At 39.0% G+C, this 20,085-nt stretch overlaps 1 protein-coding gene across 5 annotated transcripts in view; it reads left to right on the forward strand.

Moving 5' to 3' along the window:
- enah (ENAH actin regulator) overlaps positions 1-20,085 on the forward strand; it is a 179,097-nt gene that overhangs the window by 105,357 nt on the left and 53,655 nt on the right. For all 5 annotated transcript variants that reach the window (XM_083898366.1, XM_083898365.1, XM_083898368.1 and 2 more), the window contains one exon: positions 19,177-19,249. In XM_083898366.1, the coding sequence (XP_083754492.1) occupies positions 19,177-19,249 (73 nt within the window). The remainder of the gene's footprint in view (positions 1-19,176; positions 19,250-20,085) is intronic.

The following is a 20,085-nucleotide window of genomic DNA, read 5'->3' on the forward strand; positions in this document are numbered from 1 at the left end:
CAAGTTTAATGTGAACCACAGCACAAGGATGTTTTTGCGCTTCTCAGTAGTCTGTACTGTTATTAAAATGTGGAAAATGGATTCAAACGAGAAAAGACGTGGAAGTATAATGTGGGCTTTCAAATGAGCGAAAACAAAAGGAGAGCTGAGAACAGACAACAAACACACTCGTGAGCACATCACAAGGGAATGTTAAGTGTTTGGAACACATAAAGAAGCATACTTGTGTAGTGTAGCATACCACTGCTAAGCACTAACCTTGTTTCTGTGCTCATAATAGCTTCCTGCAATTTTTTCACAGAGGTTGCAGTAAGTCTGCTGTCTCCTCATTGACAGCTGTTGCTTGGTAGGAAAAAAAAAAGACCAAACCAATACGAATGAGGATATTACAGACCTGTACCAAAGCCAGAATTATAATAATAGAAAAATCTTGGCATCCCTGTACCCTGTGTATAAATATGCTGCATTACAAACCCTGTTTGTTCACCGTGTTTACAAGACAAGCACATTGCAACACTTCCCCGTCATACTCAGGGCCTGTTAACTCCTAGAATGTCTTGTACAGGACTTCCCATATCATTTATGAGTTCATGAGTTGTGCTTTATCTCTACAATAGTTACAGCAAGTAACATTTTATTTAGTGGCAGAAAGTCACCAGCTGGAGGCAGCCGTGAGCAGGGTTAGGGTTCTGAACATTGTTCAAAAACTCCCTTGTTTGTTTACGACACCATCTACTGTTTCATGCCCTGCATTACTTGATGTATGCAGACTAGGCCTACACAGGACAAACGTTGAGTCGTGGACATTGTCCACTGTCTCTCGCTGCCATTGACGTGAAATTCCACGCAGAACAATTAGCGAGTAACGTTAAGTAAGAGAGACCAAATGACAAGATGCCTGGGAAATGCAAATTCGCCGATGTCTCACCAAAGAAAATTACTATAATTAAATATATTGGTCAAATCAATATACAAAATCAAATTAACAAAAAGTGGACACCATGGGCGAATTGGCTATTACAAGTTGCAATCCTGTGTCGGCACACTTCTTAAATTTGAGGAAATCGGTCCTGGAAAGTACTTGAATTTTACATCAGAGAGGGGAACAAAGAAAACTCCGCTTCTCCTGGACTCATAAGTAAATTGAGGCAAACATAATGGTTCATGTCTGTTTTGGTGTCGGCGTGGCCATCAAGTTTGTGGATGGGATTGATCATAGTCACTTTCATTTTGGTTTGACATTCTAGTCAGCAGTTTACAGTTTTAAAGATCCCGGAAGAAATGTGATGAGTGTATCTTCTAATTAGCCTAGTTCAATATATGCAATGATGTCAGGTCCATATAACTCTCAGTATATCAAATAGTATGAGATCTTCTCATGCCGCACACCGGAAGTCATTTGTTTTATGTCGAGATTGACAACAGAGGCAGCCCAACATTGTGCTAGTAAAGCATCACAGTTGCAAATAGATTGGAGTATGGCTACAACACAGAGAAGAGTGTCTGAAAAGTGAAAAACATTTATTTTCCTTTGTTCACAAAGACTAAACAGAGGCAGAATAATAACTACAGCAATAAAAGAAAAAGTTTTAGTATTTTGTCAAGAAAAAGAAGAAAATGGGCTGTGGAGATACACAAATTATTAGCTATGTTGTATGGTTTTTAAGGCCAAAGACCAAGTCCTGATTGGATCATTATCTACACAGAAACTAAAACCTCCACAGTGTTTCCAAAAGAAAAGTAAAAAAAAAAACAGAACAGTGAAACAGTCGAGGCCTATCATTATCATCTCTTGGCCGACACAAACAAAACATCCATTGACACCACAGGGCCAAAGTCACGCTAATGTCGTTCCATGTTTTAGCCTCTGGCTAACAACCCATCACATGTTCCATGTTCACAAACTTATCATTGCTTTCCCACGATTCAGTCATCCTTTCTTTGTTCAGTGTGGAGTGAACTCATTATCTTGTTCTAACCTAATTGGTGTCATATAACCAGCCATTATAACGCAGAGTCATCATGTGGATTTCTTTTGCTCAGAGTTCTGTTTTCTTGAGCCTGACTGTTGCATTATACTGTTTACCTTTGTTGGGCTTTGTGTCCTAGCTGGGAGTGATTTTCTCCATAATTTGATAAGAATGTCTAATTATTATGAGTTATGTCATCTCTTTGGCAGAGCACAGATACAGACAATACAAGTTGTGTGTAAAGTACACCAGCATTGAGAAATGCTCAAATCGCAGGGTTTTTCCCAAGTCTTTCCAGCTCCGAGAACCAACATTTCTGAATGCATTGCGTTGACCATAATTGCATATTTGTGGAGATCTTTAAAATTTCATGGCAGGCGTCATGATGAATGAATGCACGGATATGTTTATGAAACATCTGTTTAGCTCTGAGGATGATTTACATACGAGTGTATCACTCCCCCACCATCTTAATGGATCTGTGCTTGTCTTTTCGGATTCAGCTTTGGTGAAATTATCTTTTCCCCTAATTTGTTGAAAGAGGCAGATTTGTGTACACTCCTTTTCCAACCCAGGATCATATGTTGCCTTTGTGCGTCGCTACAAACCACAGATTAACTAAAGTGATGTTGTTCTATTGACATATCTACACATGTACCAATCAACGTGACAGCATTTTAACCACGTGTGGTACTTTTGGCTGAATGGAACATGATGAGAACCATGTACTGGTGATGAGTGTGGTTAGATTTACGCACACAAAACACCTGGGGAGGGTTAGAAAACATGGTTTTCCCTCAAAGCATCAGCATCCTCTCCATGGAAAACATACACTGTTGTGTCCTCATAGCACCATTACATTTCTGTTACACTTTTGGTCTAAAACTGTAATCACAGACTTCATGCAACGTTTCATTCCACCATTAACCCCTCCACCTCGGTTTGAGAATACTTGTCAAAGATGTTGCTTTAAAAAACAAAAGAAGAAAATATTGAATGTAATAAATGTAGAAAACCATTTGCAAATTGTTTTCCTGCATAGAACGTGCAAATGCAACGTTTCTGATGGTTTCAGTAAAGTCAAATAGCTACATTTTTTCTAGGAGACCAAAATTAATTTCCATTTCCTCACGTTCATATAGAATTCATCATATCCCTTTGACTTTTTTTTTTGCCAAATAACATTTTCCACCATTAAGAACGTGTGAAGGAAGACGTGGTCTTGATTTGTTTTCATAAATCTACCAATCTATCAATCTTTCTCTCATGTCTGACCATGCTAAAGGATCTCATATTATACCTCCTTATCTGATCCTGTTTGTAAATAAACAAACATCTTCCATCCTATTCCCCCTGGCTTCTTTTTCAGGGTCCGTCCAGCTATGCACGGAAACTCTTTGTTTTACTGAAGGAGCGAAAAACTCTTTTGTCAGACACTTATTTAACACTTTCATGTGTGAAATAGTTGCATATTTGGATTATTCATCCCCATACAGTCTCCTTTGTTGGTCTGCACCTGGATATATATATATTATCCATCTATTATATGGATAATAGATAAATTGTTGGAAAACGTGCTATGAATTGTAAGTCATGTGATGAGAAAATACCGCTCAGTTATGGGTCAGACAGGTCTGTTTGCCCTTGTCCTCTTGCCTGTGATCAAACGGCAGCAAATGTGTGGTTTGGGGTGACCATGCTTGGCTAAAATGTGCTAGTTTTCCCGCAGAAGTGGAGTGTTTCTCCCTGTTCTTCTTCAGTGACACCGACTGTAGCGGTAACGCTACACTTCACACTTCCCCATAAACAAAGGAGCTAAACGCACCAGGGTTTGATTTAACCATACTCAACGAGGCTGGTGTAAAAGGACCCAAAGTCTCTTTATTTGTCATGCAGTAATTGGTTTTGTGTGTCTTAAAGTTGCAGATTGTGGCTGAACATCCCAGAGAGCTTTTCTCTGCCTTTAGAGAGCTCCTTGTTGTCATTATTATAAAAACAAGTATCATCTCGTGCAGCATCTCGTGAATAACTTAAAAACTTAAATAATTAGTGAGAGCTCAGAGCCACTGTGTTCTTGTGCCCCGGCTCTGTTACTTCAAAAAATAGCCAAGTCTCTGCTTTGGCTTAAGTCAGTTTACGTCACGCTACAACATTTATTTGTGTAAAGAGATCCAAATCTGAAGAGTTATGTGCTTCCAGGAATCTAGAAAAGCCTCTGTTGATATAAATCTTTTCTTTAGATGAGATACTTTTGTACCCAGTTTGTGTTTGTCCGTGATGGAGAACACGTCATCTGGTGCCTGCCAACGCTGCCCCCTCAACACCAGTGAACAGCCCAGTGTTTACCTTAACCATTCATGGCTGTTCATGTTGCCGTGCAGATCTGAAACTACATGCGTGTTTGTAGCCCTTTGATGCCCTTTGACTGACACTGGTTTCAGGATCATCTCTGCTGTGTCACTCAGATATTCTGACGGAGAGTCGTGGCTTGGAATCAAATGTCCAGCAGTCGGACATACTGTAGGGGGGTGATGGAGATGTGGTTCAGGGTGAGGACGGCAGAGGTATAGATGTCATTGCCCCTCTGGCCCCTCGAGACACTGTGACTCCCTTGAGCCCCAAAATAATCCTGCAGCATGTAGGACACAGTGGAGGGGTCACAGGTGGAGACTCTGAAGGTCTCACTGGAAGATCTACTGTAAATTTAAACTCCTCGAGTACTGTATGTACATTGAGCCAGTCCTTTCTTTAACATAGCCAATCATGTATTTATTGTATTACTTTACTCAAGAAGACAGAAGTCCCATTTTTATACTGAGTGAAGCAAACTATATTTGTATTTTCAAAGGTGCATTATGTAATAAATCTAAAGCAACTGGAATTAAAATCCTCCTAATATGTCACAGAGACTCAGGAATAATGTTCATATAACAAACTGAGCTCACCAACAACAGTACAGACAAAATATTTGCATTAAAAAAAATCTTTTGCAGACTGCAAATCATGTTTATGTTTTGAAATCATGTTTTGGCATGTGGCGCCACCTACCGCCGTCTACCAATCATTGCAGTCAGTAGAGTCTCAGCTGCCGAGCAACCACGGGTTTCCAGTTACATCAGAAAAAGAAACCTAAAAGACCTCGGTATTTTGAATTTGAATGCAGTAACCGTTTTTGGCCACATTCTTACATATTGCACCTTTAAATGCTGCATTTAGGCATGGGCACGAAACCAATGTCATAAAAATCATCACCAGTGTGAAAATGTGCCACAACATGGTGGCAGTTATAAATGTATTAGGGCAGCAACTGAAGATTATTTCCATAATACATTCATCCGTTGATTATTACTTGTTTTGTCCATAAAATATCAAAATGTTGTCCTTAAACCGTATAATTCAGCTTTAATGATTTCCTTGTTATATGGAGCAAAGAAACAGGAAATACATGAACGAACAGGAAAATATTCAAAATGCTGATTACTTGTTTCATTATTTTAAAAAAAACAAAACAAAATTGATTACCAGAAAAGTTGATTAAAACAATGAATCAATTAATTGTTGCAAATTAAAACGTATTTGCTATATTCATTAATATATATGCTGATAAACAGACCTGAAGATAAATGAAACTGTGGCAATGTGACTTAGGCTGCCACTATTGATAAATGATTAATTGGTTCCTAAATGAAGTGCCCCAGTTTGATAATCAATTCATTGGTGTGTTGTGTGTTGAGTGTTTTCTTTAAAAAACCTGGACAAAAGTTTAGTTCTCTGCTTTATAAATGACCACATTTTCTAGTTTCCTTGCTTCCTCTATGGCAGTAAAGTGAATATCTGTGGGGTTCTTTAGGGTCATTATGATAATTTTGACATTTTAGAAACAGATTGTTCAGCATCTAATTATTTTTGAAAATAAGATTACACAGATTAATTGTGACTAATATAACCATGATATGTAGCCATAGCCACATATGCTCATCACTAAACAATAAGTGAAACACTGTGTGGAAAGGTTGAAAGTTCTAACAAAAAGAACTAGTCACTTTCATTCGTTCAACAAATCATTCATTGTGACTGGCACTTTTACAGTCCCTAAAAAAATGACAGTATATAAAAGGTAACTGAAGGAATATCTATGAAAGACATGAAAGTCCATTTGTTCTTGTTATTTGTAGAACAACAACATTTGAGGTTTGAGTATTGCTTTTTTTAAATAAATAATTTAAGCCTGGTTTCTTAAGAAGATAAACCTTCAAAAAGTTTTTTAGAAAAACTCATGAAAAAGTTGCTTGAAAGGAACAATGTCAAGGTGAAGCGGGGATAAAGTCTGTGGTTGCCAAGTTGCCCATTTTCACTGGCCATCTTTTCTAATGTTATTGATGGGACGTCTGTGAAAGTCTTTAAAGAAACATTTTAGACCTCAGCTGGAAACACTGAGGTCAGCAAGAAGCAGGAAAGAGACAACAAGTTCTAACTTTCTCTGCTCTCTAACATAAGTAGTTTCATAACAGTTTAGTTGAGTGTTTTTCTCTAGTCTAGTATGGATGTATCGATTCTGTGAGAGTAAGTGCTTATCATATGTTTTTATTGGACACATGCTGTTTATTCATAATATATGAATATAATATTGCACACGTTATTTGTTATTTCTTGTGAATAGAATTGTGTAATATTAGCATATAATATCATTACCTGCCAAATAAGTATTTATATAATTCCATATCAAAATGCTTACTCCCGTTTACTCCCTTACTATCTAAGTATGAGGATGAAGTTTGAAGTCCAGATTTCCAGGATGACTTTAATGTGTTCCTACTTTCTTCGATTAGGAGTCAAAGGTGATTAATCAGCTTTAATTTCGCATATATATTTAGAAGGGCAGACTAACTGGAGCTGCCAAGAGATAGCAGTCCATTGATTAAAAGATTCTACAGAAGGACTAAGGATGAGTAATTCTTACACAGGGACTTTGCAGATTTGAAAAGAAATGATGAGTCATCGTGAAGCAAACCATTTTTTTTGATAAATCAAACTTTACTCGTATCCAGTTTTTGTTTTTGTTTTGGTAAAACCATGTCCTCTTAACTGAATGTTGTAGTTCAAGATCAGTGTTCCAGCTTCTCTGCAGGACGCCACACTGTGAGGTTACTTTACATTCATTTTGACCTGAGAGTAACATTTGATCAACGTAACCAGGACGATGTTTTCAGAAAGCAAAAAAAAATGTTGGTGTAATGGGTCACAGGGCAGGGGTCTCCAACTCAAATGACCTAGAAGCTACTGAGTGTACTTTGGTCAGCACGTGTCGGTCAAGTGGAAAAAAAAAGTCACAATTTTTGAGAAAAAGACATGGAAATAATAATATTTATGATGATAATTTACCTGATATGGAATGATGAATAGTTCATGCTGAAGATTTGTGTAGCCCATTGCACAACTCTTGTAATGTCCTGCCCCTTTCCTGCCACTCAATTAATGTGATTGTCCCTCCTATAATGTAAAATAATATGAAAGCTCCACTGTGTGTCTTGTCTCCAGTGTCCTATAAGTGTAGCGTTTAAGTGGTGTTCCAAGTATGCATGGAACTGCAAAGAATTGCACTCTGACTGAGTCCAGGGATTTAAATCAAAAACACATTTTCACATTTTGTGTTCCCACTAGCCACGCAGCAGGCTTCAACCCAGACAGACGCTGCCCTCATCTTACTCTAATCTGAATGCTGTGGCAACATGGTAGTGGCCAAAAGTGTGTTTGCAGGAATAGCATGCAGGTTTCCACCCCGTCCCTATTCTATCTTCTTTTTAAGGCCAATCGATCCAAAATAATAACCTGCAAAGCTAGCCAGTGCGCCACTTACTGGCAACACAAAGTACACCTTCAGTAACATTCACATGAAACTCTCAGGGTGTGGTCTGCAAATCACAAATTGCTGATGGCCTCTCTCTCGGGCCACACAATGGCCATTACGGTAGCTCCAAATCTGTATTTGGGGTGCTGCATTTAAGTTGCTTTTTGTGATTTAATTTAAATGTAATTGTGAAAAGTTCACATAGTATCACAAATTATACTTTCTTTAGGATGTTTTTGTCTGTCAATGTCGTTTTCTCCGTTTCAGTATTAGGAACAGCACAGTGGCAGCATTCATGCAAACGGCCTATAATGACAACAGCAAACCAAAAATGTTCTTTCTTATCAACCCTCTGTAGAGTTGCAGACCCCCTTTTTGTTTATTTATCTTTCTGACTTGATCCTCACAGTCTTTTTTCAAAGTCATTTCCCAGATAATGTACATGCATAAGCTGTGGAAATGAACCGCTGGAAACAGTGAGAAACCATTTTAAGTGGTTAAGCAATCATAAAACAGAACTGTGCTGCCTCGCTGTTGCATTCTGTCTCTATTTTATAGTGAATAAAACTCATCAAAACACAGCTACATAATTGGACCTGAAGGAATATTTATTTCTTCATAGTGTCATATGCTTAACTGCCATAAAGAGTCTCACATTAATCAGAACTGGTATAATAAAAAAGGCTTTAATAGCTTTTTTTTTTTTTTTCCCAAATGATAGCATCTGAAAGCTGTCCAATATTAAAGACGTGCTAACATTTTTATAATCATAAAGGGTCTTTAAAAGTGGAAAATGGAAACACTGGAAAAGTGGATGTGATGTTTATGACTAGCAAGTAGCTTCTTAACAATATCGATGGGTATTAAATGTACATGCACGATGTGACATTATTTTGAGCACTGTAAAATAATACGGTTGGACATTATGTCACATCATTGATTCATATTACATTGGACATTCATCTAAAGCTTAGTGGTATATTCAGCATTTACTCCTGTCTATAGTTTCTCATTATATTTCTGGCTTTTATCCAAAGCAACTTACAAAAGAGGAATAAGCTACATACAGGTAGTCTAGAACTCTATCGATAGGAACTATATAGGAATAGTGGATTGATAGAGGGTGAGAGTGCTGAGGTGGATCTAAGTGCAGAAGGAGAGGGGGAAGGTAAGCGCTAGGACAGAAGATGCTCTCGGAAGAGCTTGGTCTTCAAGAACTTCTTGAAGATAGACAGGGACACGACCCTGTTCTGGTAGCACTGGGTAGGTCATTCCATCAGCGTGGAACGACACATGAAAAGAGTCTGGATTGTCTTGTGCGTGGACAACAATCCTTTGATGAAGGGAGTAGTCGAGGGGTAAGCCTTTATGAGAGCATTTAAGTAGTTGGGAGCAGACCCATGGACCACTTTGTAGGCTAGCATCAGTGATCTGAATTTGACGCGGGCAGCTAAGGGTCGCCAGTGGAGCGCAATAAACAAAGGGGCAGGCTTTTAGCCAGCAGGGCGTCCTGGGGCCCTGTACTGAAAATAATAAGAAATTAGACGCCCTACTTTTAGGCAGGACGCCCTAAAGACGCCCTATGTTTCCCCCGGTAACCACCGAAACGATGTTGTGATGACGCGCGGGTATAGACAGGCGCGTGCTGGCCGTAGTTTTTGTCAGCATGCGCCTGTCTATACCCGCTTAGAGTCTGTCCAAGATCAGTTTGTAACACCACAAGATTCCAACAAGATGCAAGTACACGGTGGAACAGCACCTATTAAATGCTGGAAAGTCTCTTCGCGCAAAAGCGAAACTTGGCTGCAGCGCGGATTATGAACTCCCCGCGAAAGAACTCTCTTCTCTCTCTCTTTGAGCAGTTAACTAAAGAGATCAGCTCATCTGATGCATCTGTTATTCCCTTAATTACAGCGCCAAAGCATCTCCTAAAGAAAGAATGAGACCACGGAGTAAAAACAATGAGAAGTGCGCTCTTGAGAATCCGTCAACACGTTTTACTAAGATCTTCTCTGATCCCCTGTATTTCATCGCGACTGTACTCGATCCTCGTCATAAAGATCATAATGTACGTGTCATATATGGATGTAGGGATAAAACTGCGCATAGAGAAATTATCCATTCTGCGTTGGATACAGAGTCCGCTTACAGCGGCGCACAATGCAGGAGAGAGAAGAAAAAATAGGGGGGGGACACCCTCTAAAAACATCCTAGCTAAAAGCCTGCAAAGAGGTGACCATCTGTAGCAGTTTCACAGCACAGGTCAGGATGCTAGCAGGGCTGTGCAGTAGTCAAGGCAGGACATGACCAAAGCCTTCACTAGGAGCTGGGAGTATTATACAAGTACTGTATATTTATATATCTCGTGTCATGCTGTTATGCCGTCAAGCCTGGGCTGGAGCCCTGGGTTGTACCTATAGATGCTGTCATTCTTACCTGACAACGGAATCTGGACGGTGACATCAGGACCTGCTTATGTGGCTTCTATCTTTTCTTAAATATATCCACACTGTAACGTGACTCTGTTTTACCACGTTGTTTTAAATAACCCTGGTCACGGACATTTGTCTGACAGACAGGTTGGCTCTGACGAGAGTGAAGAGATTTTCCACAGCAGTCTGTGATTGCAGTGTCCTCCAAACTGACAGGGACAAACACTGCCTTTAATCACTGGCTGCAGGAAGTGAAGGTGTTCAGTCATAACAACCTTATTAGACTTAACAAGACACAGGTACTTAGACAATTAAATGCATATGAATTTGAGCAAAAACATATGTAGGGTTTTGTTATAAACCCCCCTCTCGTCCTTTAACAGCAGCCATCTTTAGGTCTTACTTTATGTTGGGTCTCTCTGTCTTCACTCTGGTCTTTACTGACTGGAATGCTGCTTAGTGTGACTGACTTAAGCCTCTTCAACATGGAAACTTCTTGGTTTTAGAGAGTTCTTAAGACTTTGCAGTTATGGAAAGAGGAAGAGTTCTTGAACCTTCTTTCAGCACTCTACCACTTGAACTTCATGTTTACCTTTTCTTCTTCCAATATCGTCCGGCAGGCTGTACTCTAAGATCTGCAATGCTACCCCTCCACAGTTTGAAGTTCTTCAACACAGATCAAAGTGGCCTTTCATTCCCATACTTATTCTTCCCCCAGAGTTCAGTTCTTCTTCTTCCAATAAGTTCCAGCAGGCTGTACACTAAGAGGTGCAATGCTGCCCTCCACAGTTGGATGATTAAAGTTTCCTATCATTCTCATCCTTATTCTCTCCCTGTTCCTTAATCCTTCTTGGTTCCAATCTGCAGTTTAAAAATGTCTGCCTGCGTCCTGGAGATAATTCTTGACTTGCTGTGCAGTCATAAAAGGGGTTTCATTCTCTGTGCATATTAAAGCGGACCTATATCCTGGAAGTTCCAATTAAGGCTGTTTTTTAGTGTGTATCTGCGTCATTACCTAGTTTTGAAACACAGTGGCTGAGGACAGCGTCAGTAAGGAGAGATTTCTATCGGCTCGTTTACAGAAACTAGGAGGTTTTTGACCATAAAAACAAGTTAATGTACGTGAGTAGACCTCCATAACTAACATATATGTGCAACAGGACCACTCTATGTGAGCTTTAAGCTGTTTTTCCATCGTAGTGCGGTACAGTTTGGAATGGTGATGCTTATGTTTGGACTGAGAACAGAACCTTTATCGGTAGGCGGGGTGTGGAGATACGTAGCATGACGTTGTGCTGGTGCGACGACAGCGACAGTAAAATCAACAAAACTAAACAGGTCCAGTATTTTTGATTTGTCCTAACATATTTGTAACATTTTTTTTTTCATTTTCTACTAACTTGGCAGTGATCGCGACTAATCATTGGTAACCGACATGTGACCTAGTGTGGAGCTGTGGAGATGTCCCTTCTTCTATTTATAATAAGAAGAAATAAGAAGATTATATCAAAATAAGTTATTTTTATTTTGTAAAAACATCCTCAGACTAATAATCTGATTAATAATTCATGGATTCATTAATTGTGTATAATATCATTTTCTTCAGTGTACTGCTGCTACATAAATAAGGAATACTGTGATGTAATAGTGATGTTTAGATATTGATAATAAAGTTCTATGTGAGTGTATCTCAATACTTTAGTACTGACTCTGCAGCTGATGCTGCTTCCGTTGCTCTGAATGAATAATTTAGCTAAAATACACTTATATGAAACTTCAAACTTTGAGCTTGTTTCTCATCCACTTTATACATACACTAATTCTTGTACAACATTCTGGTGAGGACACTATTTGACTTAATGCATTCCACCAGCCCCTTAACCATCACAACTAAATAACCCTTTACTTAAGCCTAATCGTCTAATCGTAACTCCAAGTCTTAACCGTCAAAAGACCTTCTCATTTGTGAGGACTAGGGCCTCAATTACCAATCTGAGGATTATTTTCTCAATTAATGAATTTGTTTTTTGGTCCATTAAATGCCAAATCATTTTGAAAAATGTTTATCAATGTCTCCCAAACCTGGAATTGATGATGAGCTCAAATGTCTTGTTTTGTCAACAAACTAATCACGAGAAAAAGGTGTCCAGAAAATAAGTCACATTTATGAATCTGAAAAATCCAAGAACTTAATCAAATGATCAAAAAGAACAACATTCAAACCAATGGATCGATTATCAAAATAGGTGGTGATTAATTTAGTAATAGATTAATAATTAATTAATAGAGATTAGTCATGCAGCATGTGAACAAGCTTTGTAATAGAGAAATGTGCTGCACATAAATGCACTGCGCTGTATGAATATGTGAGTAAATGGATGTGAACGCGTGTATTGCAAAGCTGTAAAACTGTTGTGTTACGCAGCTTTTAGTGGTCATCAACACCAGAAAGTTGCTACATAAGTATAGACTTTTACTTTCCCAAATTGTCTTTGGTAATATGGTCTTTTTTATGTTTTTTCGGTCCAAATGACACCGATTTTATTGATTTTAATCTATTTCAACAGCCTGAATAAAGCATTATTCCTTTCATTAACCATAACCAGTTAATGCCGAACTCTAACCTTAACCAGTTCAAACTTAACATGAGCTTCAGAAAAGAGGTTCTGCCTATTTGGGGCCAGTTTTTGTCTCCTGACAAGGTCAATGTTTATGCCAGAAAGATAACAAACACACACACACACACACACATATTCTGCTAATGATATTGTGAGAAGCAGCTTTGTGTCCTTATCTTTATCCAAGCGTATGAATAATAGATTAGATCCAGGAAGTACAAACACACTGACCAGCCCATCAGGTAGCGAATGCCACACCACATCCTCTCTCTCTCTCTCTCCCTCCCTCCTTCCCTCTCTCTCCACATCTTTTTGTCCCCTTTTGTGTGAAGTCTGTTTGCTCTCTCTCCTCATTCTTTGTGTCCAGCTGGCTTTTCATTTCTCTCTGTTACGCTCTCTCTCTTTTGTGGGTGCTTGTGTTTATCCCTCCCTCCTCTCCACTCTCCATCCCTCCCTCTCCTCTCTCTTTGTTTCCATCAATTATGATCTATTGGAGAAGTGGCTCAGGGAGGAACCACACCCCAGCGTTTTCAGCGTCATCGTTAAAGGTGTACCGTCAGACCATTAAGGCGTCACGTTACAGAGGACACAACACTTAACCTGGCTACTGCAACAGAAGGAATCCTTTATTTCCCACTTTTTCTTTGATAAATCTCGGGGGAAACTAGAGTTTATCCGTCTCTGTGAGCTGCCGGATGATGCTGAGCTAAGGCAGAGGAAAGTCAGAAGGGAAGAAGAGAGACTGAGCTATGGTTCTCTATGTGACCTCCCAGGATTGTGCTGGGGGTGCGGGGTTTGTGAGGGGAGCTGGCAGTGGCGTGGTGGTTGCACTGAGGCCTGGAAGTGGGTCAGACGTGACCCATCAGGGACTGTGGCGCTACGTGTGCTGCCAGAGGAGGCCCATACTGACGCTGCTTTCATGTAGGTACACAGCAGTGATGGGAACAGTGGCTGTTTTATTGATTGTGCATGTATTTGGGAAATTGTATTGCAATTCTAATAGTTGTCAGCTCATACTTGGGTATCAGCTGTGGTGACATGTGTATTTTATATTGAAGGAGAGGCTTTTTAAGGGTCTTTACGTGACCTTCTCCTCTTGTTCCCTCATTATTTATATGTGAGCTCATATCAGTATTTTGTCTGTGAATACCATAAAAGCATTAGTTTATGCTTTGTGTTTACCCAGCCTCTCTCTCTCTCTTCTGTTCTCCTTCACAGTAATGTGTCAGATAGTGGTTTTTGGTCACTTTATTATTTTATTTATTTATTTGAATGCAGAAGGACCACTTATAATAATTGAAGCTCAAATGTCACAATTTAAAGCTCTGATTATATCTTACAGAGGTTATTCACATGTGCAGTCTGTTGGCAGAATAGGACAAAAGGCAAAGACAGCACATAATACTATTTTTATGATTTCATTCCAAAAAAAACTATACTCAAAAGAATCACATTACATAAAATCAACTCATTAGGACTTGGGTCATGGATACCCAACGACAATATGGATACATGACTCAAGCTTGTGTGTTGACGGGTCAGCTCAGGTTTGGACACAAATCCGGGACTGATTGTCGGCTGAGGTCGGGTTTGGTTATGTCAATTTGTAATTTACGAAGTGAAACACAGAGTAAAATAGGCTGAATTGAAATATGGTGTCCACGTCTATTAAAAGATGTATAACAGGTAAAAATAAGTGATACTAAGTAGAAACTGACTGACTGACAGTGAACGCAGCACACTATTGAAGCCATTCATGGTGGATGTTAGACTTTTCCTCCACAAGAACCTAAAATAAACCATGATGGTTGAAGTATGTAAAGAATTATAAAAGAAAAGAAAAAACTATAAAGTGTCAAAATCTTAAAGTACAGAGCCAGTTTTAAAAAACTTATGCTCTCTATACAAGTGCTACATTAAGATGCAACTCATGATTATTTTCAGTATCGATTCGTCACTTATATTTGGCCCATAAAATGTCAATCACTGTTTCCCAAACCTTGAAACAATGATGTCCTCAATTGTTTGTCCACAAGCCAAAGATATTCAGTTTATTCTCAGAGATGAGCAAATCATTCACGCCACGAGTTTCCCATATGCAATTGACAGGCCTATGTGAGTTACACCTGCTTTTAAAACAGAAATACCATTTTTTGCCATCATTTTCCTAAGGGAATACGTGATTATTTTTTAATTATTGCACATGAAAAGACACAATGACCAAGATAAAAGAAAATATTATAGTACAGGGAGCCTCCACCTTAATAAAAAACACCCGTTTAAATAGAAATATACAGTAAAACTACAAACTATTCCGTGCCCTTGGCAGTTTTATGGATGTGCAATATTTTTATACATACCCTGTCATGTTTTTCTAAACTCATCGTGACACAGTGACATCTAATATGGAGGCTAATATGTAGTACACCTGTCTCTTCACATTTGGCAGACAGAGTTATAGTGTGCAATTTTAGAAACGGAAGATGCTACACAATCCAGTTTCTTGTTGCACACTGTACGTTACAGTGATCCTGGTCCAATGTGAAAACAAGACTGAAATAAATACGCAGCCTGATGATCAGATCATAAGACTTGCCTCCTGCAGCTGTCGGGGGCTGTGACCCCTGCAAGGCTGCTGTCTGTGTTCTGTCATTAGCACACGAGCTCCATTGTAATAGACAGCAACAAGATTACAGCCCACAGGCAGCGGAGGATGAGACGACCATGTCAGCAATTACACTCACAGATATTCACTGCACTCATAGTTGTAATACAATCATATTTCAGTTCAGCTCATGTAGGGGGAAAAGGAAACAAGTGAGCGCAAATGAGGGTCAGAGTGATTATGAGCATCTTAATTGGTGTTCATATAGATTTCCATACGTTTCTTGTAAAAATATATGCGCATGAGAAATGCTGTGTAGAAAAGACTTTATTTGGATGTTAAACAGTAAATGTGACTCTGATATTTGACTGTCTTTACATGTCAATCTGACATGTCATCACATAATGTCAGAGTGGGACATTTCACGTCGCACCTTTGAAATCCCATTCCACATCACCAACATTGCAAAGCCTCTGTCTGATATCAGTCTGATACAGTCACGTTTTAAACTACAAAGCTGTGAACAACACATTCATGCTGATGCATTTTCCACCTATAGCCATTTGAGACAGTGTCACAAATATTCTTCTCCCATAAAGAGAAAACAAGCAGCCCACAACATGACTCAGCTAAAATTGTTGTTGCAGATTTATCAGATGTTTGGATTGTATTGGATTTTACATTTCCATCTTCCTGATATCTGATCCAGAGAGTTCAACCAGTATTGGACCGATACTGATCATTAAGTATCATTATATATCATTGTTAGTATAGAGATGATCAAAGCAGCACAAAAGTAATGCAAACCTTGTTGAAGGGAAAATAATGTACACATCCCAGAAAGAGGATCCACTGTCAGTATTTTAGCATTTGTTATGTAGCAAAACCCTGTAGGGATTCATGATATTATTGGCACAATATCGTATCAGCTTTAAATCGTATTATCGGATATCGGCAAACACACTGAGAACCCCCCGATTTGACCAATGACTAAATCAGTAGGCTGAATAGGATGCTAACTGCTTGACTTCTGTGCGTTAAACATTATTAGGTTGATTTAACTACTTAAGAGACTAAATGACCTCTGTATGTATATCGGCATTGGTTTTCAGCCCAAGGACTTCCACTGTAGCAGATATTGGCTAAAAGTCCAATATCTTACATCCTTAAAACCCAATATGAACCTGTGACACACCAAGACATCAAAACTTGCACCACTTGACATCCGTTGCTATTAAGAGAGTCTAAACAACACCAACCCTATCAGGAAATTAACGTTCCCTTATACAGTATTCATCCTTCACATCTGGTGCTGGATTGATTGATTTTGGACTGTAAATGTGTGAGTTAGAATAATCAAACAGAATTACCCAAAGGTTCATGCAATGTTGTTTCACAGTTCACAGTGTCAACATGTAGACATGTGTGACCCTGTGCTCCAGCACCTCATTCAGTGAATGTAAACTGTTTACACATCACATAATGCATTCCATACCCGCCTTACCATAACCATGACCTTTCAAAATAAATGTCTAATCCCTCTTTACCATGACTGAAACCACTGTGCGAAATACAGGGGGGTATGGGGGGGTTAGACCCCCCTGATTAACACTCAAGACCCCCTGAAAACCTCAAATGCAAAATCTGAGGGGGGTCTTAACATGTTACAGTGTAATTGGAAAGCATGTTTTTATCCTAAATATGTTTGTATGTCATTTCTAATTGTGTGTTTTTAATGTTTTAATAATTGCTTTCCAAATGGCGCTGTGGAAAAGGCCCACACAAGCCCACATCTGACAGGGATTACTAATGGGTATTTCGCACACTGACTGAAACCGAAGTCCAGCTTCAAAAACTAGTCGCATCCCTCAAAAAGTCCTTTCTCTAGATGTGAGGACTGACCAATATGTCCCCTTAATGATGTTTTTGGGACAAAAAAAATCTTCTAAGGTCTGCATGACCATAGAAAGAAGCATACACAAAATTCAAAGAGGTGAAAAAGAGTGAAGTTGCATAAATATCAGTGAGAAATAGCGATGGAGGAAACACGAGTAATAGAGTTTCAGCTTCTAGCTGAAGTGTATACAGTAAGTGATGTCGTGCGGATCAATAAGAAGCATTTATTGCCCTGTGACTGCTTGGCGGCTGGTGCTGAGTCATCAGCCAGTGGACTGGTCTGGCTTCCAGTAAATCTTCTAATGCTTGGAGTTTAGTCATTGTGGTCAAAGGTCAAACTAAAAGAAGACACTAAAGGGCTCCTTTATTCTTCAGAACGTTGTCTTCGCAGCACAGATGAGTTTGGTTACTCTAAAGTTTCCGCTGGTCCTCTGGGGTTTTTACAAATCTCTGCATGATGTCACTGTTTTTTGAGGTTCTATGGCTTTTTAAAATCTTAGATATAAGACAGAGAACTTGATGCGTCCAGGCTTTTGTTTTTCACCATTTACCGCTACAATACATATTTTTTTATTTAGATTTTATTGGTGTATCTTGCCTGTGTTTGTTTCCACACCTGGTGGTAATGAGTCTGTTTTTGATCTTGATTTTCATCTAAAGCAGAACTTTGAATGTCTGGTTGCTTTTTCTCTACGGAGCTCCCCCTACAGTTTTGGAGTACATATTTTTACACTTAATCCACACTCAACCTCTCCTGGCCATGTGCATTTGTTTTCAAAGGACATGCCAGTTGGCATCCATTTTAATTTTATTAGCCATTCAAAAAAGGTCGGCCCAATACTTGTGTGGCCTCTCGCTCGGTCCGACAGTCATTTCTTATTCTTTGCTTCCTTTTGACAATTGTTTTCTCTGCTTCCTTTTCACCGACTCTGCAATGATGAACGTCTAAAATAACGCCACCACTTGATCTCATATCCGGTACCTGGCGAGGGGTGTTTGTGTGTAGTGCCGTGAAGAATTTGTGTGTCTTCAGAGGTGATTCAGAGGATCAGTGGCCCTGATCTTGCAAGGCTGGTTTTCCACTAACAGACAATTAGCAGCGATCTCAACGCTGCAAGTTATTTAACCATTACAATGACTATGAAGCTGTTAAATTAGGATAAAAATCCTGCATAGGTCTGCTCTAAATTTGTGCCATGTTTCTCATGAAATTTAAAGGTGCATTATGTAATAAATATAAAGCAACTGGCTGTAAAATCCTCCTAATATGTCACAGAGACTCAGGAATAATGTTCATATAACAAACTGAACTCACCAACAACAACAGTACAGCCAAAATATTCGCATTAAAAAAAATCTTTTGCAGACTGCAAATAATGTTTATGTTTTGAAATCATGTTTTGGCATGTGGCGCCACCTACGGCCATCTACCAATCATTGCAGTCAGTAGAGTCTCAACTACAAGCTACAATGGCGGAGAAAACGAAACTTAAAGACCTCGGTATTTTGAATTCGAGTGTAGTAACTGTTTTTGGCCACATTCTTACATATGGTGCCTTTAAAATATCAGAAAACAACAACACGGATTTTGTTTCATATATGTCTCCTTTTCAAGGCCACATTTAACTTTTCTTGCGCGTCGTACTTTGACGGGAAATGTTGCGTTTGTAATACCGCAGCTTTATGTCAATGTCAAATTTCATTTAATGGAGCATTTTGAAGCCATGACGTGAAGTTGCTGATGCTGCCACTTTAATGTCTAACAGCATCTGTGTGTGTGTGTGTGTGTGTGTGTTGTCCTGTACAGGCCCCACATTGCCGAGACAAAGCCCACAAGTTCAGAATGGCCCCACACCAGAGGAGCTGGAGCTGCAGAAAAGGTAAGACACAGACAGTCTGGTTTCCATGACTTCAGAGGACACTACATTCATTTCCTGGAGACTTACTTTAACCTTAACTTTCACTGACCTAACCCTAACCTTAATCTCATCCCAACTAAACAACACCACCACCTTAAATGTAATAATTGACATTATGGGGCCTTATTTATTGTCCTCATAATGTGACTGTGTAAACAGAGCTAGGTCCCCACAACATATGTAATACCTGGAACACACTTTAGACAGATTTTTAAATTGAACGGCAGCTATTTTTATAATCTATTAATCAGTGTGATTCTTTGGTGTCTTTCCTCTTCCAGTACAGCCAAAATATATATATATATCTGATATCGAGGATGTTGTACAGTAATTTGCACCTTCTGCGTTTTTTGGATAATGAAGAAAACAATGAACATAATCATAAGTCTTCGTCTTTTGTTATGCATGATTGCCTTTTTCATTATTGTACTTTTTTTACAGTTATTAATTATAACACAGTATTCTTTTGACCAAGCTTTTCAAATGTCAGTGTCTTTAACTGAATTATAAATACATGCACCCTCAGAGTTGTTTCACTTGCCCATATATGGACAGTATTTTCCTCAGGTAATAAAGATTCAGTGGTGTAATAGCACACACACACACACACACGAAAACACAAACCACAGACACTAGACTACACAAAACTGTATTAACAGAAAGCAGCTGTTGGACAAAGTTCAGGACAAAAATCATGTTTTCAAGCTTTAAAAAGACTGAATATTTATTTCTTCTTCTTCTTTTTTTTTTAAAATCACATTCTGATGTAAAGATTAACTGAAGGTCCTGGATCAGGA

Source organism: Microchirus variegatus (genome assembly GCF_963457635.1).
Source record: "Microchirus variegatus genome assembly, chromosome: 12".
In the NCBI taxonomy this organism is placed as follows: Eukaryota; Metazoa; Chordata; class Actinopteri; order Pleuronectiformes; family Soleidae; genus Microchirus; species Microchirus variegatus.